The 23,483-nt window shown below is 39.4% G+C and overlaps 1 protein-coding gene across 1 annotated transcript; it reads right to left on the bottom strand.

Annotated features, from left to right (window-relative positions):
- Positions 1–13,793: 13,793 nt before the first annotated feature.
- On the bottom strand, positions 13,794–14,741 carry LOC149169059 (uncharacterized). The gene has a single exon (XM_089425058.1). The coding sequence runs from the start codon at positions 14,739–14,741 to the stop codon at positions 13,794–13,796; it is 948 nt and encodes a 315-aa protein (XP_089281184.1).
- Positions 14,742–23,483: the final 8,742 nt, after the last annotated feature.

Genomic DNA, 23,483 nt, shown 5'->3' with positions numbered 1-23,483 from the left:
TGTTCAAGAGAAGTTGACCTCTGCAGAATAACAACCTCTTTCTAATAGCTCACACAATTTTGATCCACCACAATATTCTTTCTCTATCTCGTGTCGATGATGTGGGAAACACTATGGCCCACCTTCGATCAAGGTCACTTCCTGTCGACTTCAACTCATTATCCAGGAAGCTGATCTAGAGACTCCCTTCCGGTGCCTTGGAGCCTGCATGCCTCAATGGCAGGTTCTTCGTGTTCGACGTGAGGTTTTCATCATTGGCCTCCGATCGAATGATTCTACGGGTGTTCGACGCCAGCTCACTAATTCACACGCCGTAGATTGTACCTATAGTACCTTGAGGGCCATTGTCATTATTGGTGGTACCTCTCGCGTCTGTTAACAGTTTTCATTATTGACTGATAATCAGACGACGTTCATGCATGTTCGACTTTAGCTCATGTATTCGCATGCTTGAACTTGTACTTTTGTTCGGGTCGAGATGGAGCGCAAGACCCTGGATTTTGTCTGTTGGAATCCAGGCTGTGATTTTGTGGATTCTTGTTACATGACTCATTCACTGGATGGTTGTGACCATACCTAAGTCTATTCATCGATCCTAACCAGATGGCTGCGCCCATACCATGGATCTAGATTATTATGTACTCTGTTATGGATGGTTGCGACCATACCACATATATCATGTACTTGAGCTATCAGTTGTATCTCTCTATGCAGATTCTCCGGCGGCAGCTGCATGTGTTCTTGTAAAGCATTTCACCCCTCTCTCTCTCTCGGGCCTCATGCTTTAGGGGGCATCTGTTACACAGTAATTTGTTACCATTAGTCACCGTCCCTGTTACCCCTTTCCCGCACTTTGGAGGACTCATTCTGGGACTTGTGAGCAGTGACATAACTTGAAAACACTTGCATTATGTTCCCCTAAGTATGGACTTCATATGCCTTGAAGACATCTCCTGCAAAATATCCTTAAAAAGTCCCTTTTTTCCATTAGCGCGGATCCACAGTGTATCACCCGCGCCAATGAAGGAAATTATCCAAAGAGGGTGCGCTTATTGGCGCTCTGTCTCAGAGTATTACCTGCGCCAACCAAGTTTGGAAAAGTTTGTTCACAAACGCACGCCCGAGAGTTTTTTCCTTTCGACTCATGTGGCTTTTCAGGGATAATGTCTATCTCATGGAGGTCGAGAATCATCATCCACAATAGCTTTTCGAGGATAATGCTTATCCCATGAATGTCTGGATTCATTGTATCTCTTCCTCCTCCTCCATCTATAAAAGCTTGTTCTGGTGCATTTGACAAGCTAGTTTTGAGTATAGGGAGAATGATACTGTCAGAAGTCTGAGAGATTGTTGTTGAGTCTTATTTGCATTCATAATCCAAGAGAGAGAGAGGCTTGTTCCTGATCCCGACAAGCTTTGCAAGACATGTGTAGTTGATCACCCAGCCAAAGGAGGATTTGACGTCAGAACTTCGGTTGTATACTCCTTTGTTGATCATCAATAATAGATGACTATCATTATGGTTCCATTCTTGCTATTCATTATGATGATGATTGAATTATATCTTTTCTGACTGATATATAATTGCATCTATTGGATTTTATGCTTGTATTTGTATCGTTCTTTGCATGTGCAGGTGTCCATTCACGGAGATCGTGAGGATTGTGACCGGCCGGAGCAAAGGAACGAGAGTGTCAACTCTTCTACAACACCAGCGTTGGAATCCAAGTAGGTTCTCGTAATCCACCTTTAATTTGCAATTAGGAACCTGCATGATAGCATTGCTTGATTGTTGCTAGACCCATTTCGGGCTAGTAAGATCGCCTCTGTTCGCAGAGGGGATTTACCTCTCCAACACTCCCTAAAACTGAAAATCACCGAGCTTCACTTTCTTTAGGCTCGTTAAAATTTTTCATTGAAAGAACTGAACGAGTTTTCTTTTTGTGTCTTTTCAAACTCTTTAAACATGAAAACGACATTGAGTTACTCCTTCACTAGACTCGTAAAACTTCAACAGTGTAGGACTCGTTAAGCATGACAAGGCCGAACCACTCCTTCCTAGGGTTCATTAAAAATACTTCGAATGACTCATCCGAAGGATGAGCTTACAGGAGAAGTGTATATTAAACTCCTCAAACTTGTAAAAAACAAAGAGGTAATTGCGAGTAATGGCGGGGTGGAAGTGGGAAAGAACCTTTGTTTTTGTATCGTAAAAGGTAGTATGTGACTCTTGAACATGACAATCTATCACTTTTTGTGTCTGGGTTGGGAAATCCATTTGCCTCTCAGTTGACCATATGTCATTGAAAGTCTTCAGTTGGTTTGGGTATTATTTTCTAAGTCAAATGCTATTAAGCCAGAATGTCGTGTTGTTGATATGTTCAAGAGAAGTCCAACCTCAGTCAAATTACTTTTCCATTCATAGGCTTTGATCACGTCGACCATCCCTGAGTCAGTCCTAGATTAATCCAAACTATTGTTCTTCAAAATTTGACATGAGTTTCATTTCATAGGTTTCCCACCTTCGACGATAAGTTCTCATCATTGACCTTTGATCGAATGATTCTATGAGTGCTCGACATCAACACATCTATTTGGACTTCATAGATTGTACTGGAATTACCTTGAGATCCATTGTCATTATTGGTGTTTTCTCTTGCTCTTGTTAACATCTCACATCATTGATGGATAATCAAGTGGTTTCTACCATGTTTGACTATGATACATTCACTCGCATGGCTAGATTCGTACTACAAATCGAGAGATGGAGATTAAGACTGTGGTTCTAGTTTCATTCATCCAGGCTACGTAGAGTTATTAAATATTCATGATTGTAAACGTAGATCCATTGATGGATGCGTCCATCCTATGTCGTCCATTGACATGGATCTTTAGATGTATTTCCGTACTGGTTCTTTGGGACATTTATGTTCTTAGTATGGGAATGCCTACCTCAACGATGATTATATATTGCATTGTAACATTTGATTGATTGTTTCAGGTCTTCGACTGCAATCTCTAACCCAAACATTGGCATGATAAAGTGCTTCAGTCATCAAACATCTCTTTTGACTTTGCACTTTAGGGGGAAATATATTACACATCAATTTGTTGCATTAGACAAATGACCATTGGTTTGGATCTTTCGCTATCCATCAATGTGTTCCAAAAGTATCCCCTTGCAAGGCAAGAATCCAAACTATCCCAAAGAGAATGAAATTCCTAGATCCCAAGGCTCAAAAACCCATTTTTGGCTTCCTACGCAATTCCCTAGTCAATCCTAGTGCATATGCAGAAGAGTCCATTAGAAACTGCGCTTTATCTTGCACTGTGACCTGCGGACGTGACTTAACGAATGTAAAAATAAAAAGTAAAGTCTAGAAGCATCATTATTCGAATCTTTCCCAACTAACAAGCTTTGAAGGGATGCTTATTCAACCCTGATCCCTCCCACCATGGAGCTACCTCCCTCTCTTTGTGGAACCCCTATCCCACAATTTGTGGATCTCATCCCTTGGGAAATGGATCCCAAACTTCCCCTTCTTGGCCTATAAAGCTAACACAGTCCTAAGGATTGAGGAGGACTGTTGGAATTAGGCTTATGCTATAGAAATAAGGCGAGAAGCCTATTCATCCAAGGAGAGGGTTAGAGATTGTGAGAAGAGACTTGGGACATCAATGCTTTAAGGATTAAGTGTGTTCTCCATTTTATTAATACAAAAGCAATTTTTCTTTCTCAATTATGTCTTTGTTGATATCATTGGTGGGATTCCTTGATCATCCACATAGGTTATGATTGTTTTTTATTCAATTTACAATATATGTTGAGTTAATTAGTTAATTTATCTTTTATGCTATATACTATATGCTTTTATCTTACGTGTTTCTATATATGCAGATCTCCTTCAAGACGTCATGGGGAAGCTATGGGAAGCGCTGGAACGATCTCTAAAGCATCGAGGATAAGAGAATGGTCAAAGGCACTGGAAGGGACTTCATCAGTAAGTGACCTCTCTCATATTGTTTGTTTCAGTCAATCGTAATATAGGGGAAGGTAGCAGTTCTTTCTTGTTTGTTACTATATTTCTCTGATGTCTAGGGAGATCCGTTTTGTCCACAAGAGGGATTAGTCCGCCTAACACTCCAATAGACTTTAGTGATGAAATAACACTACCCTCAGAAGATTTTGGTTGAGTAGGTTGTCCTCCAGAAATTGAAATCCCTTCCAATATCTGTATGAGAGTTTGAAGTTTTGGTGCTTCAATAGGTTTCTCTAAAAACGATATGTATTCAGAGGTTTGACTAGCTAATTTTCTAACAAGGCTAGGAGCTTTTGATGATGATCCAAAATATTCAGATTTAGAATCGGGTGATTTGGAATGTAATCTAGAAGTTGAAGGAAACGTTGAGAGGGACTGGCTCTTAGAATGAGCTCTGATTTAGAGTGAGACCTTCTAACCATTCATAGTCTGTTGGCCCTCCTTCCAGTGCCAAAAATTTTGATGGCCTGAATTGGCCTCATCAACATTGCGGGAAAACCACCTAGTCAGGGCCCTAATCAGACCCTTTTCCATTTGGAGTGGTGGCTTCAACTGGAATTTTGGGACCAATTTCCCTTAATTAAAAATATGTGGAATGGGATGAATGATGGCGATAATGTATTTATTAAGCAAACTAATATACTATGCTAACCTACTTATAAATCACAATAACTTATTATAATACTCGGGTAAGTTGATAACATATGTGCTAAAAAGATGTTGTAATAAACACAATAATGTAGATCATCATGCAATTACGATATTAATTCGATCAAAGAAAATTAATTTAATTAAATAGTTAATTAAATTATTTTGATTAAAGCATCACATATGATAGAAATTTCATTGTTCACAATATAACATTAAATTTCAATCAAACATGCCAATAGTGATCATGGAAGACTGACTAGCATACATATATGTGAACAATATCATATAACAATTCCTTTCAAAGCAAAAACACAACAACATAGGATAATAGTACCCGATAAACCGTAGATCTGCTCATACTGGAACTGCAAGTGGTTCAACTTATATTAAGAAAAACTCAAAATACAATAGTGCAATTTCAAGTCCTCTTCTTTCAAAATTTAGAACCCCTATCTCCATCTCAGAGAGGGGAATTTATAGTCTTAATACAAAGAAAGTAAAAAAAACAACTTTTCCTTCAATCTCTCAACAGAAACAAATAGTAAAAACATAACAGGAAATTGTTGCAACAACTTTTAAATTTAGGATGAGGATTGTCCAATGTTGAGTTGTCGCAACATGTAAATGTCTAGCATGCTAGTGAGCTCTGGAGGATGTTTAGGCTTAATCCTCATATGACTGGTGAAAATAGATAACTTTAACGATGATAGCATTTGTGTAGAAACATTGGATAAACAACAAAGTACCAACCATTGGCTGTGAGGTTTGACAAGGAACTACCAATGATTCTCAAGGTCAATTTTGGATAACCGCTCAATTCTTTCAACCATTATGTTGTCTTGTTCTGCCCAAGTCTTCATTAAAGTATTTGCATCTAGAAGTGAACCTTATGGGCAATTAGAAATTAGATTCGCTTGCAACATAGTATCATTGAAAGATTCAACGATAGATCTGGAAAGATCTCGGGCCTCATTGACAGTATTATCAACTTGTTTCATTCTGATTTCCCCCTCTCGGAAAATTATTGTCTTTTGTGTTTCATCAATCTTAGGTAGATTTTCCTCTCTTCCTTCTCTACTTTTTTTCCTGTTTATGGAATTAGTTAGTTGATCATTTACTTCATCAAAATAATTCATCATGTCATTCAATTGATCAACCAAGGAATTCACTCTCTTGCATTAATCTTGAATTGATAGGAGTTTGTTGCAAAATACCTTTTTTTATTCTTTAATAGAGTATTTAACTCTTTGGCTTCCTTTTTAAATTCCGACAACTGAGTATTAACACTCAACTACTCTATCCTTTTCTACATCTCTTTAAGATGATAATCTTTTAACTGTATCTTCAAAGATGGTTTCATATATTGGAATCATAACCCTGTTGCATATGTGGTAGAGATGTTCAAAATACTTGGATTCCCATAGGATATAATGGTAGATATGGATAGGCTTAGGATCCTGAATAGTCCATTTCCAATCCATAGAGGGAAAATCCATAGAAAAACATAGAACATCCATAACATAGGCTGGCATATAAAAAGGAGGAAACTTATTTTCAGAAACTATTCTACCATGTAGAAAAGCTAGTATATGAGAAGCCAAATTATTAGAAAGTATGGTAGCCCAGTCATATATATACCCCTTGGAAGCCCCATCAATCAGAGGTACCCAGTTGTCCAATAATTTTGACACATTATGGAGTGCATGCAATCGACACATCATAGCTTCAACTTGGGAGAAAGGAGAAGTGAGAGAATCGAGTGAGTACTTACCAGTTTCCTTCGATTTATGTTTCGGGTCGTGTCTCCACTATCGCATTTGATATGGGGGATTCCCATGCTCCTTTATGAAAGCCTCAGCGTATTCCTTATTATATACATACTAAGGATTTGACAAATGATACAAGCTTTGTGAATCCTTGCTAGTGAAAGACCCAATTACTGTCCCTTTCTTAGTTTGAAAATGCTTATCATAAATGTCAAAATTTTCTACTACCCAACAAACCATATCCGTGTAAGCCAGTAATCATGGCCTTGATGCAATTCTATGGAGGAAAGAGTTGGCAGCATCACTAACAGTGGCTTTTGAAACAACAATTTTGTCATGAGTTGTCACTATTCTTTAAGTAAATTTGGGGTTCTCACTTTCAAAGTATTGACAAATTTCTTCCCATGAAGGAAGTCCAACATCTTTGGTACACACAATATCCGAAAATAATCCCTCTCCTGGAATTTTATCATCTACCTCTTCTAGAAATTTACTGACAGATTGTTGTTGTGGAGCCTTCTTTTTACATCTAGTGACTTTCTTCATTTCTTTCGTGAATTAAGAAGTTGAGCTTACCTATAGGAGATAAAGGCAAAGACTTAGCCAAAAAAAAACTTTGCAGCACTCACAAATGGTGTAAAATGGAAACAAAGCGTAAAAGTTCTTAAAAAAATTATGAATTACGAAAACCAAAGTGTATTAAATGTAAAGTTTAAATACATACTCAAGGATAATAATTAAACGTTAAATCACTTAAGCAAACGGAAATGGGGCCACGTGATCATGCCACATTGGATATTGGAATGGGAATATCAGAGGTATATTTAAAATAAAGTTACGATATATCGTTTTCCTGGTATGGAGAGCTCTTATATTAAGACTATTGAGATAAGTAAGCTTCCAATATATCATGTTTAGAGATGTGGAGGCTCCGATATGCAAAGAGTCGATATGTTAAAGTAACTCGGAGAGCATAAATCTTGTAAGTTCTTTTAAATTATAGTTCATATGAATTAAGTCCCAATAAAGGAAAGCTCGATACACCAACATTTGAACATAAGTAAACTATCTTGGAACGTCGGGAGAATGGATCTCGAAGTGGAAGAACCTCGTAACATTTTGTAAAAAGGTCGTGATAAAGATGTTTCGATAAAGTTATTCCAATAAAGCTTCCACTTTGGTTTCCTCTTTAAACTGTATGCATTCAATATCCCTTTTAGTTTTATTTCGAAATGATAAAAACTAAACTATAAATAAAGGTTCCCCATTATTTATTATGGCTTAGAAATAAAAAGTAAATATGGGGGGTTATTGTGTTCTACAACAAGCTCTTGACATGTTTGATTAATTGATGAATGGTTGATGAATGCATAATCTAAAAAATGTTATTACAACTATTATGAGAGGGCATTAAGCCTTCTTAATGATTCTCAGATAAGTATCAAATCCCTATGCTCATATTTGCATTCATGACCTATAGATTACATGTTCTCAATATGTTTGAAAAAATGACTATGATGGTTAAGCCTAGTTAGGTCAAGTTTTTAATCAAGTTTTGTAAGAATGGATATGTACTGATGTTCTTTATCATTTTGGAAAGTCTCGCTGAGTTATGGGAAGTGGTCTCGAGTATGACTTGGAAGTTAGGCTTAAAATCCAGGACCACATCCTTTGAACTGGACATTTTAGGTCACAATCGCTACCTAACAGGCTTATGCATGCAGTTGGAAGCTCTCAACCACATGGAGGCCTTGTCATGCATGCAGTTGGGACCTAGGTCACTAAAAAAAGCATTCCAACTCAAGGATTGGGCACTGGGAGTACTTGTTTGGCTCTGGGTATCTTGTAGTTCACAAGGAAGGTCAGTAAGGTTCCAATTTGTCGATTCCACTTTCTTAACTATACTTAGTAGGTTGAGTCATGTCACAGTAGCCTCAACTCATGTTTACCATGACAAGCCAATGAAAGTGGGTAAATGTGGGAGGGGTGGTTACACTCATTTAGGTGCTTGGGAGGAATGGTTTTCATCCTCCCCACCCAAGTTCATTTATTTAAGTGACATATTGAGCTCTTCATGTGTATATTGGTGTAACTACCATGAGAAATATGTTGACAAAGCCTTAAGCTTATACAAAATTTGGTTTGCCTTGGGTACCATCCTCAAAATCATGGGAAATACCTAGTGCATTTCCTCAAGATATGCATTTCAAATGGGGGAGGAATGAGACTTTACCCATAAAATAGAAGATCCCGCAAAACCAAATTTGCAAAAATCAAATAAAAAGGAATCAATTGCTTTATCAAACACATTTTCCCTATCCAATTTGACTAACATTTTTTTTTGGAATGTATTTCCTCCTATACTAACTACCAATAATTTGTATCTTCTACATAAATCCACCTCAAGTATTATAGATAAGTTTGGGGAGAATATTTTTCATCTTATTCTCCTTATCTTTATGAAAAGACTGTATGAATAATTACACAGTGATATAGGTCGAAATCTGGAAAAAGTGAAGCAACTGAATTGTTTAAAAATTACAGCTAAAAAATGAAGCATGGGTGCTTCATCCAAGCTTATTATAATCAATGTATGATTTAACATCTATTTTAGATGTTATTTGATTATAAAATAGTAAGCCTATAAAAATTGGGTTTTCTAGACCTAGGAATTTGTTTGTTTCAAGACCCCAAATCACTCTAGTTATTTCCTCTTGATCTATCATTTTTTTTTCTGAATATGACTAATTCTATTATCGTACAAAACAAAGATACAAAATAGAGTACATTGGGCAAGGCTAAGAAATTTTGCCTGTCAGCCCTTGCCTTGCCCTGCTATCAGTTCCAAAATTGAAAAGTTCAAAATTGGAGTTGTTGCTTGACCATTGCCGACACAATTACATAACATGTATTAACTGAACAGACACCAGGGCCTTGGACTGACCCGGACAAAGACAAACATACAGCTGGACAAAGACAATCGACACCTGAACAATTACAATTGACACCTGAACATTACAGCCGACACATTGACAGAGATAATGCCGCCACTTAGCCGAGTTATACAACGAAATCCCAACAAAAATAGCAGAGATTACCGGGGCGAGTTCAATCATCTTCAGTAGTCTGGGGCGCCTCTTCAATTCGGCACCCGAAACGGAGCGTGTCCTCGGAGTCAGAAAGCTGGATGACCGCGTCTGGGCTTCCCTCTTGGGCTGGCCTGCTCGGACCAGCAAGTGAATAACCAGCATGCGTAGAAGGGCCAGCGTCCGGGTCGAAATTGGTTGCTGGGCGCTCAAGATCCGGCCCATGTTCACGTCCAGGTGCCAACCAACCCGTTCCAGCTCCAACCGGAAGGCACGCAATTGGAGATTCTTCTCTGCTGGAGCGCTGCCCATCCGGCCGAGGCTCGGCCTCCATGTTCTGAGTGACGCCAGGCCCTATCATTATAGAAACAACCAAAGTGGAATTAACTTGAGGACAGGGGAGCCGATACCTGAGCATTGAGAGCTCCATCTGCCCTTCTTCAGAATTTGGGCTTCTGCCATTATGCCCTCCCTCCTCCTCATTGCTGCCCTGAAATCTCTGAGGCAGCGACGTTACCTCAACGGAGGAAGAGGGTGAATTATAATCGTTCTGCTGCGGGAGGGCCCTGCCTCTAATTCCCCCTCTTCGGCTACCCATTCGCGGCCTTTCCCTCGGCATTACAACACTCCTTCCTCTCTGGAAACCAACACAAGCACTCTGAGCTCCTACAGCTGCAAGAACCAACACCGGCGCCCTCAGCTCCACACTGTTGCAGGTGGTGTGCTTACCAGGCTCATAAACCGGCGGAATACCCCTCAGATTCTCACTCCCATTTCCGTCTGAGCGGAGCAGGGTCTCACTGCAATGTGCGCACATATTCTTCTGCCAATCCAGCTTGCTCTGTTTTAAACTTTTCTCTGCATCGAAAACCATCTTTCTCCCTCGAGCCGAGTAGACAGGCATTAATGCCGTCGACCGTCTGCATTCAAGCGGGTTAATACCCTGCTGCTCGTGGTACCATCGGACACCGTAGGCATGCCACCTACCCACGTGATGGCGCGTGCCATTACCATATCCCCTATGCACCCGCATCCGGGATGATGGAATCCTTCTTCGCCAGAGAGATGCAGTCATTGTTGAGCTTATCATCTTCTGAGGTATCCAGTGGACCTGCAAAGTAAAGAATACACTGGGAAGCACCTTGGTTGGCTAATCTATCAGCCACCTTGTTCGCTGTTCTTCGTACGTGCTTGAACGTTAAACTTTGGGGAGTTTGTAGCTTTTCCTCCATAGATTCCAGCCTGCTTAATAGTCTCCAGCTTGTGGCGACCTTGACCGCGGGCGTACCTGCCTGGATTCTTTGGGCAGCACTGATAAGGATTAAGGAGTCTCCTTCTACTTCCAAAGGGAAGTAGTTATTCTGTTCTGCAAGGCATAAGCCCCTCCATAAGCCTTCTAATTCAGCTACATTATTAGTATCTTTACCCAACGAGCCATAGAAAATCTGCATTATTTCCCCTGTGTGATTTCGAAAGAGTCCTCCATAACCCGCGAGCCCCGGATTACCTTTGGCTGCCCCATCGAAATTTAACTTATAGGTGGCATAAGCTGGAGAGGACCAGCTGGAAGGAGAGGCGCTGCTGTTAGAGGATCGAGTGCCTTCTTTCTGTATCGCTGAGAGGTTTATGTTCCAAGCCTTCAGGATCCGGCATTCCAATGGGGAGTCTGGCATATCCGCATCTGTCCAGGATTTGAGGGCCAGAGTTTCTTGCAGCTGTTTGTTGAGGATTAACCATAAGGATTCAATGGGCCGGGAAGAGTTGTTGAAAATTCTGTGGTTTCTTTCTTTCCAAAGAGTCCATTATATGAATCCTGGTAAGAGTCTCCACAGAGAGTTGAGAAGCTGACTCTTGAAGGGGGAAGTAACCCAATTCCTTAATTTCTCGGCTATGTCTTCTGTTCTGGCTTCTGATCTCATGTTACAGCTCTCAACTTTCCTCCATATTTGCTCAGCTAGCGGGCAGGTTTCCATGAGATGTCCGATTGTCTTAGAGTGAATATTGCAATTCGGGCATCTTGATGGCCCCACGAATCCGCGCTTTACCAGGTTGTCCCAAGTGAGTATTCTTCTTTTGCTGAGCAGCCATAAGAAAGTGGAGATTTTGGGCCAAATTCCTGGTTGCCAAATCTTTTCCCAGATTTGGTCCTTGTTGAGCTGGTTTCCAGTGTATCTGAGCTGGTGGGCTTCTTTAGTGGTAAATGTACCTTTATGCTTATGGCCCCATCTAAGGCGATCCTGTAGAGTGGAGTATCGAATTTTCCTGAGTGATAATTCTTGCTCTATGTCCTCATATGTTTCTCCTTGCCAATAATTTTGCCAGAGACTGGCCTTCTTCCAGTTTCTGTAGTCGGTGCTTGCAGAATGTTGCCAAAATTGATTGACTTGAGTGAGGTGTGCTTACTGCATCTGCTCTTGCCAGAGAGGCTTGTGAAATACTGTGGCAAGCTTGGGGAGCTGCTGCCACGAGTCCTCCCAAAATCTTGCTGTAGTACCGGAGTGTATTTCCCAGAAACTATGCTCTTGAATGAATTTGCTGTGAGGTTTGGCTGTGTTCCATATAGGTGATCCTTGAGTAGTGGAGTTGATTCTGATTAAATCATTCCATTGACTACCTGGTGCATATTTGGCTTGCCATAGTTTGGCCCATGGTGCGTTCGGCTTAGTGATCCAATTCCACCACATTCGAGCTCCCATATTATTGTTGCTCTGTAAAGGGTCTCGAAGTCCCAGGCCTCCATCAGCTTTGGGTTTGCAGACATCTTGCCAATTTACGAGCGCCCATTTTCTGTTCAGGCCAGAATATCCCCAGAGGAAGTTACGCTGGAGATTGCGGATAGATTTAAGAACCCATTTAGGTGCGGCCAACAGTGAAAAGAGGTACAATGGCATGGCTTGAAGGACCGATTTGATCAGGACGAGCCTGCTGGCAATATTGAGAGCTCGGAAGGTCCAAAGGGAGAGTTTGGATTCAAGCTTATCTAAAAGAGTCTGCCAGGAGGAGTGTTTGATAGCTGCAGCAGCCAGGGGGGCCCCTAAGTAGGTCGACGGAAGCTTGGAAATAGTGAACTGCAAAATTCGGGCTATGTTCCTTTGAGTGGAGAGGGGGGTATTAAAGAAATAGAGTTGAGATTTCGACGCATTGATGGAGGTACCTGAAGCTTTGGAAAATATAGAGAGCAGGGATTTGAAGACAGAGGCTTCTTGCGAGGATGGGTGGCCAAAGAGCATGGTGTCGTCAACAAATTGTTGGTGGGATTGGGGGGGAAGGCCATGAACAGAGATGCCTTTGAGCATTTGAGTGGAGACGGCTGCCTTTAGCAATCTACCTAGCCCTTCTGCCATAAGAACAAAGAGGAAAGGCGACAATGGGTCCCCTTGTCTTATGCCTCTGGAAGGCCGAAAAGGATGAGAAGGAGAACCATTTAACAGAACAGAAAAGCTTGGAGAGGAGATCAAATTGGTGACCCATCTTGTCCAAGTATGACTGAAGCCAAAAGATATAAGCACTTTTTGTATATAGTTCCAACTGAGCTTGTCAAATGCTTTGGATAAATCCAATTTTAGAAGCATACCTGGCTTTTTTAGTATCTTGAGTGAATGAATCACCTCATTTGATAAGACGATACCATCCATGATCTGCCTCCCTTCAACATATCCTGTTTGTTCCGGTGAAATGAGTAAGGGTAGAAGTGGTTTGAGCCGATTTTCAATGACCTTAGAGATAAGCTTGTATATGACATTGCATAAAGCAATGGGTCTATAGCTTTCAGGCTTGCTCAGTTCAACACATTTGGGAACTAGTGCGATGAAGGTAGTATTGAGGGCTGGAAGAATCCAATGCATGCTTCTTGAATCTTCCACCAGCTCCCAGACCTCTTCTTTGATTAACTCCCAGAATTCATGGTAGAAATTGGCAGTAAAACCGTCTGGCCCCGGGGCTTTTCCGTCCTTGAGCTGGTTCATCGCTTCTTCAATTTCTTTTAGGGATGTGGGCTGAAGTAATTTGTTATTGTGCTCATCAGTTATTATTCTGGGAATATGTTGTGTGATGGCTCTGATTTCTGCGTCCCTGTTTCCTTCTGGCTCTTTAAGGATGTCTTGAAAGTAATGAGTTAATTCCTTTTCCATGTCTTCGTGGGCTTCGACTCGCTCTCCTTGTTGGTTGTTGATGAATGTGATGTTGTTATACATGCGCCGTTGAAGAGCTGTTCTATGAAAAAAATTTGTATTCTTTTCACCCTCTTTTAGCTAGCTGATTCGTGATTTCTGTCGCCAGAGTATTTCTTCTTGCTTTCTCCGTTCTTCTAATCGATGCCAGAGGATTTGCTCTTGTTGGGACTGTTCCTCTGTGCGGCCTTCTTTGATGATAACTTGCTGAAGTGCTTCCATTTGCTTTTCCAACCTTTGTCGATCCTCCTGAATGTTGCCAAATTGAGTTTTGTTCCAATTCTTGAGTACTTGCTTTAGGTTTTTCAACTTTTGCTGGAATTGAAACATTTTGGCTCCTTCTGGTGGCCTGTAGGACTTCCATGCCTCTTCTACTATCTGCCTGAACTTAGCGTTTGTGAGCCAAAATGCTTCAAAGCGGAAGGGCCTATTGCATCTTGTGTCGGGCCGAGACCATTGAAGCACGATGGGCCAGTGGTCCGAACCTCCGTGTGGCAAAATTGATGCATTGAAGTCTCCTCCTAGATGGATTGCATTGTCTGAGAGGAGGAACCTGTCAAGCCGAGAGGCAATATGATTGGCACCACTGCGCTTGTTGGTCCATGTGAAAATCCCATTGGTGGTTGGAATGTCCATTAAGTGGTTGTCCTGTATAAAATCTCTGAGTCCTTTGCTATCATTTTCTAATCTTGTTCTTCCCCCTGTCTTCTCCTCCAGTGCCTGAATGATGTTGAAATCGCCTCCACTAATCCAGAGCGAGAACTGTCTGTGCTCATTTAAACTGGAGATCGTGTTTAACAGGTCTAATTTTTGTTGAATGCTTTGCAGAAAGTAAACATTGGAAAGGTGCCCGTGTATGTTTGTTCCAATGAGATGAAAGGAAGCTTGAATGAGGAAATGGGTGGCGTGGAAATCGTAAAGATTGAGGATCTGTGGATTCCACAAAATGGCTAATCCACCCGAAGCCCCTGAAGTGTCTACCGACATTGAGCTTCTACCAGCCCAGATCTTGTTTCTTGCTTTGTCCATGGCAATTGTGCTACTTTTGGTTTCTTGAAGAAAAACTATAGAAGGTTTTTCTTGTTGTATCAAGTTCTTGATCATCCTAATTTTTGAGGGACTGTTGAGTCCTCTCACGTTCCAGGAGATAAGCTTCATTGTAAATGGGATGTAGGTTTGTAGTACTTGGTCAGCTTAGGGAATCTCCCTGATTCCATAAGCAATTCCCCCACTGCAATGGTCCTCTGCAAGTCAGTTTTGCGCCCCCTCTTCTTGGTTTCTTTGAGATTTTTTTTTATATCCCATGGACTTCCTCCCTGTACGCCTAGATGTTTGTTGTGCTGTACCTTGGCTAGGACTCCTTCCAGCCGATCTATTTGCCAGGGAGGAATAGTATTGTATTCCTTTTGCTTGCAGGCTGTTTCAAGTTTTAAGATGTCGATTCCTTCGAGGATAATGTTCTCTGGATCTTGTTCCATGTTGCTAGGGGTATTTTGTTCATCTTCCTCTATGGTGTTCTGTAAGCTTAGCGCTAATGCTGCATCCATATCCATGTCGGAGGCCAGTTGCTTAGGATCTATTTTTGATTTCCCTTTGCCATCGGATGGATCACTGGGATCGGTAACCGCCTTTGGAGCATCTTCAGAAGGTGAGAGGGGAGAATGAACAGAGCTGGGTTTAACTGATGGCTTGTGAGTTTGGGGATTAAGGGATGAAGAAGGCTGAGAGTCAGAGTCCAAAGGCTCCCCACTGGGAGATTCTTGGTTGGCAAGAGGCGAAAACTTGTTCCGAGAGTCTAATCTAGTAGAGATTTCAGGGGCTGCCTGATTTTTCTTGGGATGCCGGCGGCGGTTGGGGATTATGGTGAAGCCTTCTGAGTCAGTCTGAGTTTCTGAGGTAAAGGCTTTGGATTGCTGATTAAGAGGGCAGTCCCTGAACAGGTGCCCATGAGCATGGCACTTACGGCAACGAAAAGGGATGTGTTCATAATCAAGAGTTTGATCCCATTCGAAATCTTCGTGAAAGAGACTTACCGTGTCTGCCAGAGTCTTGGCAAGGTGCATCTTGACACAGATCCGTGCATAGGAAGTATATTTGCGCTTCTTTGTTTCCTCAGCAACTTTGATGAAGGTTCCCAGTCTATTTCCAATGTCTGCAAGCGTTTCTTCCTTCCAATATTCCACCGGGAGCCCGTACATTCTGATCCATACTGGAGCCCAGCTGAAATCTTCTTTATCAGGGTTAAATCGTGGCTTCCATTCTGTGAGGTACAGTCCTGATGAGTTGAAGAAGTATGGGCCTCCCTCAAATACCTTGGTTTTGTCCTCTAGGCAGTTAAATATGGCCGTGAAGAAGCCTTTTGGACCCAGTTGCAGGGTAACTTGTCCCTTTGGTTTCCACTTTGATTCGATCCAGCCATTCAGGGCTCTTTCTGTCGGCCAGAAGCCCAAAAATTTGCCTATCAGTGCATGGTCCTGCATGTACTGTATTTATCCATTGATTCGGTGACTGGGCAGTTCTATCCTGATGCGCTCTGTCGACTTGGGAATGCATGTAGCCGAGGTCGCCTTTGGCTGTGACGAAGAGGCGTTTTGGCGCTTTTCAATTTCTGGATCTGTGGCTGCAGTCTGATCTGCAGGGATCTCCTTATCGCTGGACTTCTGTCCTTCTTGCTCTGTTTCACGATTTGTGTCAGGAGGAGTCAGCGGCGTACTGTGCGTTTTCTCACCGGTGGTAGAGGCATTCGAAGGAGGGGGGGCAGAGCCCGCCCCTCCTGCAGGCGTTGCCATGGAAAGCCTTCAGTAAAGGACTGGCGGCTTAACGAGCTCTGTCAGGAACGAGCAGGTAGTAGGGTTCAGAAATGGCGGCAGGTACACAGGCATCCGTAGGGTTGCAGAGCTGATTTCAAGCATAAGTCTATCATTCCATCAGTGATTCCCTCTTGATCTATCATTATGGTTAGTTCTAGATTTTATTTAATGGACACTGACAATATAATATTTTGCAGTGTTGAGGCATAGTCATCAAAGTTTTCCTCTTACTTCTCTGCATATAATGCTTTAAAATGAGACCATATCACTTCTTTAATGACAACAAATTCAATTAGGTGTTGTCCATCCTTGAGGTTTTTCTCATTCATAGGATTTTATTTATACTTGCTTATGAAAATTTGATGTGTTCTTGTCTCCAAATTTCAAGCACATGATCGAAGCATTTAGACACCAAAAATATTCCTCTTTTTCTCTTCGCTTTGTGGATTTTTATGCATAAGTCTATTTTTCCAAAAGATATTGTTTTCTTACCTCTTATTTTTCCAATTTCAACCGTAGATTACTAAGTTTGGATTGAAAATCTATTTTTTTTTAGAAATAGAGATTTTAATCCATTCCTTTAAAGTTGATTTGGTAGCTCTTACTTTTTCTTCCAAAACATAGGTTGGTCTGCTCCAAGACTCAAAAATAATCTCCAAAGCTTTTCATTTTGAAGCTAATGAGGGTTAAATCTGAATGGAATAGGAATGAGATTTTGAAATTGATTAAAAATGAGAGTGATAGGCTTATGATCTAAAAAACTAGATGCAATAATATTAGAGGCAATGAGATGATTATTTAAAAGAATATCATTATTGATCAAAATGCAATCTATTCTTGCAGATACATGTCCTAGACCCAACCCCTTTTTTGTCTAAGTATATTACCATTTTTTTGGTTTTACATTCACTAATTCTAATCTACTATTAGATCCTCCATGTTTTCTCTAAATGGATCCTTCCTATACTACCTCCCCTTTTTTGCTTGATAGGACTACATTAGAATCCCTTGTTACTATACTATTATTTAGATATTTTGATCCTCCCAAACATATTCAAGATTCCACTTTTTCCTTGTAGTGAATTGGCATCTAGACATTAAAATATGAAGATTCATACATGAGACTTAATGAGCGAAGCTTGAAGAATCAAATGTTGCATGCTTTGAGAGTGATTCATTTCAAACAATGTATTATCCCATAAAGTACATAATCCCCCTAGTGTTCCTCTAGTTCTACCTACTAATATTGAACTAATTTTCTAGTGTTTATTTCCTATATTTAGCATATCTACCTTGTCTAATTTAGTGTCCTAAATGAGGAATATAGCTAACCTTTTAGATCTGATAATTTTTTAATGTGTTTCATCCTTATGCATATTTTCCATACCCTTATAACTTTAGGATACCCTATTCATTATTGAACTAATGGATGTTTAAAATTGTCACCCTATTGACCTTCCAATAACACTTGAGTTTCTTTACTTCTACTTCATTGGACTTCTATGCATGCCCTAAGTGAATCCCCAAGTTTTTTTCTTTGATAGATACCTCCTTTGGCTTATACTTTAATGGTTTGCGATCAAGAATTTTTGGATGGTGATCCTCTTATAAATCTTCCTCTTCATGTTGTTTATGTACTTTCTTCCTTGACTCACCCAAACTGATTGCGAATAGGTTTTTTCAATGACTAGTTCTACTTCTTGCCACTCTTAAGAAAAATTACTCGTTGGAGTAAGAAGATATTCCACTTGATATCCAGTGTAATTATATTAAAAAAAATTATTGAGGGTTAATGAGGGGTCCATATGACTCAGCCTCCTTAGAAGGGGAAATGGAGATACCATCCAAGAGAGACATGAGTTCCTTATTGGGGTGAGGAAAGGGGCTACTTATGGTTGAGAAAGAGAACCGTACCTATTTATTTAAGGAACTAATTTTATGTTTGAATGTTAGCGATTATGGTAGCTTATTTTTTGTATAATTTCTTTTTCATCGTCAGCCACTGATTCTCCTTTTCTTCTAGATCTTGTTTTGTAGTTATATTGTTTATAATCTTTAATAAAGTGTTCTTAACCATGTAACTTAAAAATGATAAGAAGTCAATGAATACAATCCGCTACAAGGGGGGGACTCCTTTTACAATAAATTCAACGCACAAGACAAAGATGAGATGATCCCAAGACTAGGTGTCCTATATATATATATATATATATATATATATATATATATATATATATATATATATATATATATATATATATATATATATATATATATATATATATATATAGATATATAGATATATATACATATATGTATACATATCTATACGTATATATATGTATATATGTTTATATACACATGTGTATATAAACATACACACACACACACACACACACACACACACACACACATATATATATATATATGTATGTATGTATGTATGTATGTAACCACTTCATAATTTTACTCGTTGTGAAAGGAAAACCTGGACGTAACATTGAACCTATCCCGGAGATAGAAAGCTAACCCTTCCAACACAGATAGGGCTCTCTCTAATAATTTAGTCACTTAATGTCACTACAGTAGCTAGTGGTTTATTTAGTATGGTGGCTAGATCTTCAATAGGGTAAGGGTTTAAAAGGGCTTGGTAGAGTTTAGCAGGAGTCCATTGGGCATGGAGTCACGATAAAGATGTAAATTAGGATTTTCAAGACTATTTAATATGGACAAATACTCTTAAAGGCTAGGTAGCCAACAATTTGCAGACATCAAAGTTGTTGTTATGTGATGGTGAGAAGAGAATCACATATCAATCATAACAGAGAATGTAGAAATTGAATTTTGTTATAATTTCAATAGAGTAATGTAGAAGGTTCAATGCAAGACAAAGAGCATCAAAAGTGAATTCTCTATCTATAAACTTACATTCAAAACAAAGGAATAAAAACCATGATAAATCAAATAAAGAAACATTTACAGAGAGACTTACTGGAAATTTCTAACACAAGAACCTTTGAGGGAAAAATCTTGTACTTCTGCTTGAAATCTTTCATTAACAACCAAAGTATCTTTATATACATGGAGTGTTTTCCAAAAAAACCTCAACCCCATTTGCATATGAAATAATAAAATATATGGAAAATACAATCTTAATTCGTTTCTCTTTTTCTAAAAACAAAATTTAATAATAATTAAAAAAACAAATGTGGTTGCAATGTGTCTCGATTTGCAGAGGACACTGGAGTAAATATGGAACTGATTGTTAGTTATGTGCCACAAAATATGGGATCTCTGCTGATATTGAGCCTGAGAATCTTCCACCTCATCCATTTTGATTCCTAGAATTTTTTATTCCTAGAAAAGATAGATCAATGCCTTAGAAATAAGCCTCTTTGAGGGGGAAACCTCCTTTACATTACACAAATGAATAATTCTTAGATGATTCAAATGACAAAATATCCTTTCTATATATAGGAGTCTAAGGGGTCACAATATAACCAAAGCTGACCAAACAATAATAATATAAAGGCACAATAATAACAATATGGGGACAATAGGGGCACAACAATAACAATAAGGGATACAACGACAATAGTAATGGGGGAATCACTAGTATTATAGGGACCTCACATGCCCCTCTCCTTAAAAGAAAGTGTTTTCCTCAATGCTTGAGTAGTTTTGGATGCTTCTGTATAAGATTCTCATCCTCCCATGTGGACTTTTCAACGGGTAAGTTCTTCCACTTGATGAGATACTCTGAAATTGATCGATTTCGTAGCTGTCGAGTTCTTGTTTCTTTGACTGGTTCAAGTTCCAATACGATTTTTCCTTCCTCACCAAGTTCTGGCAATATTGTTTGAACTGGAAGTTTGTCACCTATAACCTTCTTTGAGCATGAAACATGGAAAACTGAGTGCACTCGAGAAGCTGCAGGAAGCTCCAATTTTTATGCCATAGTACCTATCTTTTGCAACACCTTGTACGGACCATAATACTTTGGTGATAATCTATTATCCTTCTTAACTTGATTGAGGGACATTTGTTTATATGGTTGTAGCCGTAGGAATACCCAATCACCTACATCAAAACTTCTTTCGCTACGATGTTGATCTGCCTACTGTTTCATTCTATTCTGCGCCAAGGTGAGGTTATCCTTTAAGAGTTGGAGGACTTGTTGTTGATGCTCGATGTGATCTTCCATTGCTTGAACCTTAGAATTTTCTCTTAAATATGATGTGATGGATGGTGGATGATATCCATAAAGTGCCATAAATGGGGTCATTTTTGTTGTAGTATGGAAGGAAGTGTTATACCACCATTTAGTCAGAGGCAACCATTTGACCCATTGTGTCTGTTTATCAAATACAAAGCAACGAAGATATCCTTCCAAACATTTGTTTACTATCTCAATTTTCCCATCAAATTGAGGATGAAAATATGAGTTAAAAGCTAATTGAGTACCAAGACAAGAAAATAATTCTGTCCAAAAATTTCCAGTGAAAATGGGATCTCCGTCACTTACAATAATCTTTGGGTTTCCATGTAGCTTTTGAATTATTTCCATAAATGCAGTAGAAAATTTACTCGCTTTAAATGGATGAGATAATGCACAAAAGTATGCATACTTGGTAATTCTATCAACTACCACCATGATAACACTCTTTCCTTCGAACTTGGGTAAACCTATGATAAAATCCATTGAAACCTCCTCCCAATGTTGGCTTGGAATGGATAAAGATTGTAATAGTCCTCGGGTCTTAATTGTTTCAACTTTATTTTGTTGGCAAACCAAACATTCCACCACAAACTTTTGAATATCCGATTTAAGGCCATCCCAAAAAAAATCCTTCTTAACACTGTGGTAGGTTTTTAGAAATCCTAAGTGCCCTCCTAAGGGAGAGGTGTGCAATTCCCTAAGAATCTTTTGTTTGAGTTGTGAATTCTTACATAGGTATAACTGATCCTTGTACCATAACGAATCATTTTTCCAGCTAACTGTATCAGATGTACTGGGATCTTATTGTATCTTTTGAATGAGTGCCCAAACTTCCTCGTCATTCTTCCATTCATCCCTTCCTTCTTTTATCCAATCTGGTTGGATAATAGAAATGGCGCAAAGAAATGCTTCCACATCCTCATCATTTCTTGAGAGTGCATCTGCCACAACATTTTGCTTCCCTTTTTTGTAAATGATTTCAAAGTCATAACCCAACATCTTTGTGACCCATTTTTGCTGCTCTTTTGAAGATAATATTTGTTCTAAAAATTATTTCAGACTATCATGATATGTTTTTGCCTTGAAGTGTCTTCCCATTAGGTAGGGTCGCCATTTCTTAAGTGCATGTAGTATTGCCAACATTTCCTTCTCATAAATAGCTTTGTGCAAATACTTTCCTTTGATTGGATGACTTTCGAAAGCAATGGGTCTTTCTTCTTGCATTAAAACAACACCAATTCCATTTCCTGAGGCATCACATTCCACGATAAAGGTTTTTGTGAAGTCCGGTGTAGCTAAGACTGGTGCTTGGCACATTGCCTCTTTAAGATGTTCAAAGGCCTTCGTTGCTTTTGGAGTCCAGGAAAATGCATCTTTCTTCAAAAATGTTGTTAGAGGTGCTACTATTCTCCCGTAATTCTTAACAAACTTGCGATAATGCCATGTCAAGCTGAGAAATCCTCGTAGATTCTTTATGGATGTGGGATTTTTCCATTCCTTAATGGTTTTAATTTTGCTAGGGTCTACCTTAACACGTTCATGAGATACAATATGACCCAGATATTGCACCTCTTGTACTCCAAAGAAACATTTGGAGCTTTTTACATATAATTGTTTCTCCTCCAATAGTTTGAGCACCATGTCAACATGTTGGACATGATCCTTCCAAGACTAGTTGTAGATTAGTATATCATCAAAAAATACTAACCCAAATTTTCTAAGGAAGGGTTTGAAAATGGAATTCATCAAACCTTGAAATGTAGAAGGTGCATTAGTAAGGCCAAAAGGCATGACCAAAAATTCATAATGACCCTCATGAGTTCTAAATGTTGTTTTTGGAATGTCTTCAGTCTTCATTCTGATTTGATGATATCCTGAACGAAGATCCAACTTGGTGAAGTAAATTGATCCATGCAATTCATCCAATAATTCATCAATGACAGGAATGGGAAATTTATCTTTAATAGTGAGCTTTTTGAGCTCCCTATAATCTGGACACATGCACCATGATCCATCCTTCTTGTGAACCAATACTACTGGAGCAAAGAAAGAACTTTGACTAGGTTGAATTATACCAGCCTCTAGCATTTCTGCAACCATACGTTCAATTTCATTCTTTTGTAAATAGGGATATATGTAAGCACTGATGTTTGGAGGAACACTTCCCGGAATCAAATTAATAGCATGATCATGATCATGAATAGGTGGGAGGCCTTTGGGAGTCTCAAATACCTTGGAATGATTGTCCAAGACTTTTTGGAGATCTGGAGAAATGGATGATTTCGATGTGGGAACCTCTAATGAACATAATTGTGCAATTATGCCTCGTTTTTCTTTATTTAGAAGCTTTGTCATTCCGTTAGAGTTGATTGTCTTTCATGGTTTCCCTGCAGTACCCCTTAATTCAACTTCCTTTCCTTCTGAAGAGAATTTCATGAAAAGTTCTTGAAAATTAAAAGCTATTGTACCCAAGGATTGTAGCTATTGGACTCCTGTACAACATCAGCACCACCCATTGGAATGGAAAGAATTGGGCTATTCAATACATATTCTCCCATGGATAGCTTGATATTATGGCACTTTCCTGAGAAATTTATGGTTCCTCCACTTGCAACCATCACTTGACATTCTGGTGCTAGATATAGGAAGCAATTCAATTCCTTGGATATCTTACAATTAATAAGATTATGGGTACTTCCAAAATCAATCAACACTATTACCTTTTTCTTCTTGATATGCCCT

This window comes from Pinus tabuliformis, chromosome 4_2 (genome assembly GCF_031772625.1).
Source record: "Pinus tabuliformis cultivar Carrire ecotype Pingquan chromosome 4_2, CPIR1, whole genome shotgun sequence".
In the NCBI taxonomy this organism is placed as follows: domain Eukaryota; kingdom Viridiplantae; phylum Streptophyta; class Pinopsida; order Pinales; family Pinaceae; genus Pinus; species Pinus tabuliformis.
Note: the sequence above shows the minus strand (reverse complement) of the source record. Positions and strands in the feature narration are given on the sequence as shown.

What these genes read in the sequence shown, in the direction of transcription:
- LOC149169059 (XM_089425058.1), bottom strand. Translation starts at nt 14,741, where the DNA reads ATGGACAAAGCAAGAAACAAGATCTGGGCTGGTAGAAGCTCAATGTCG.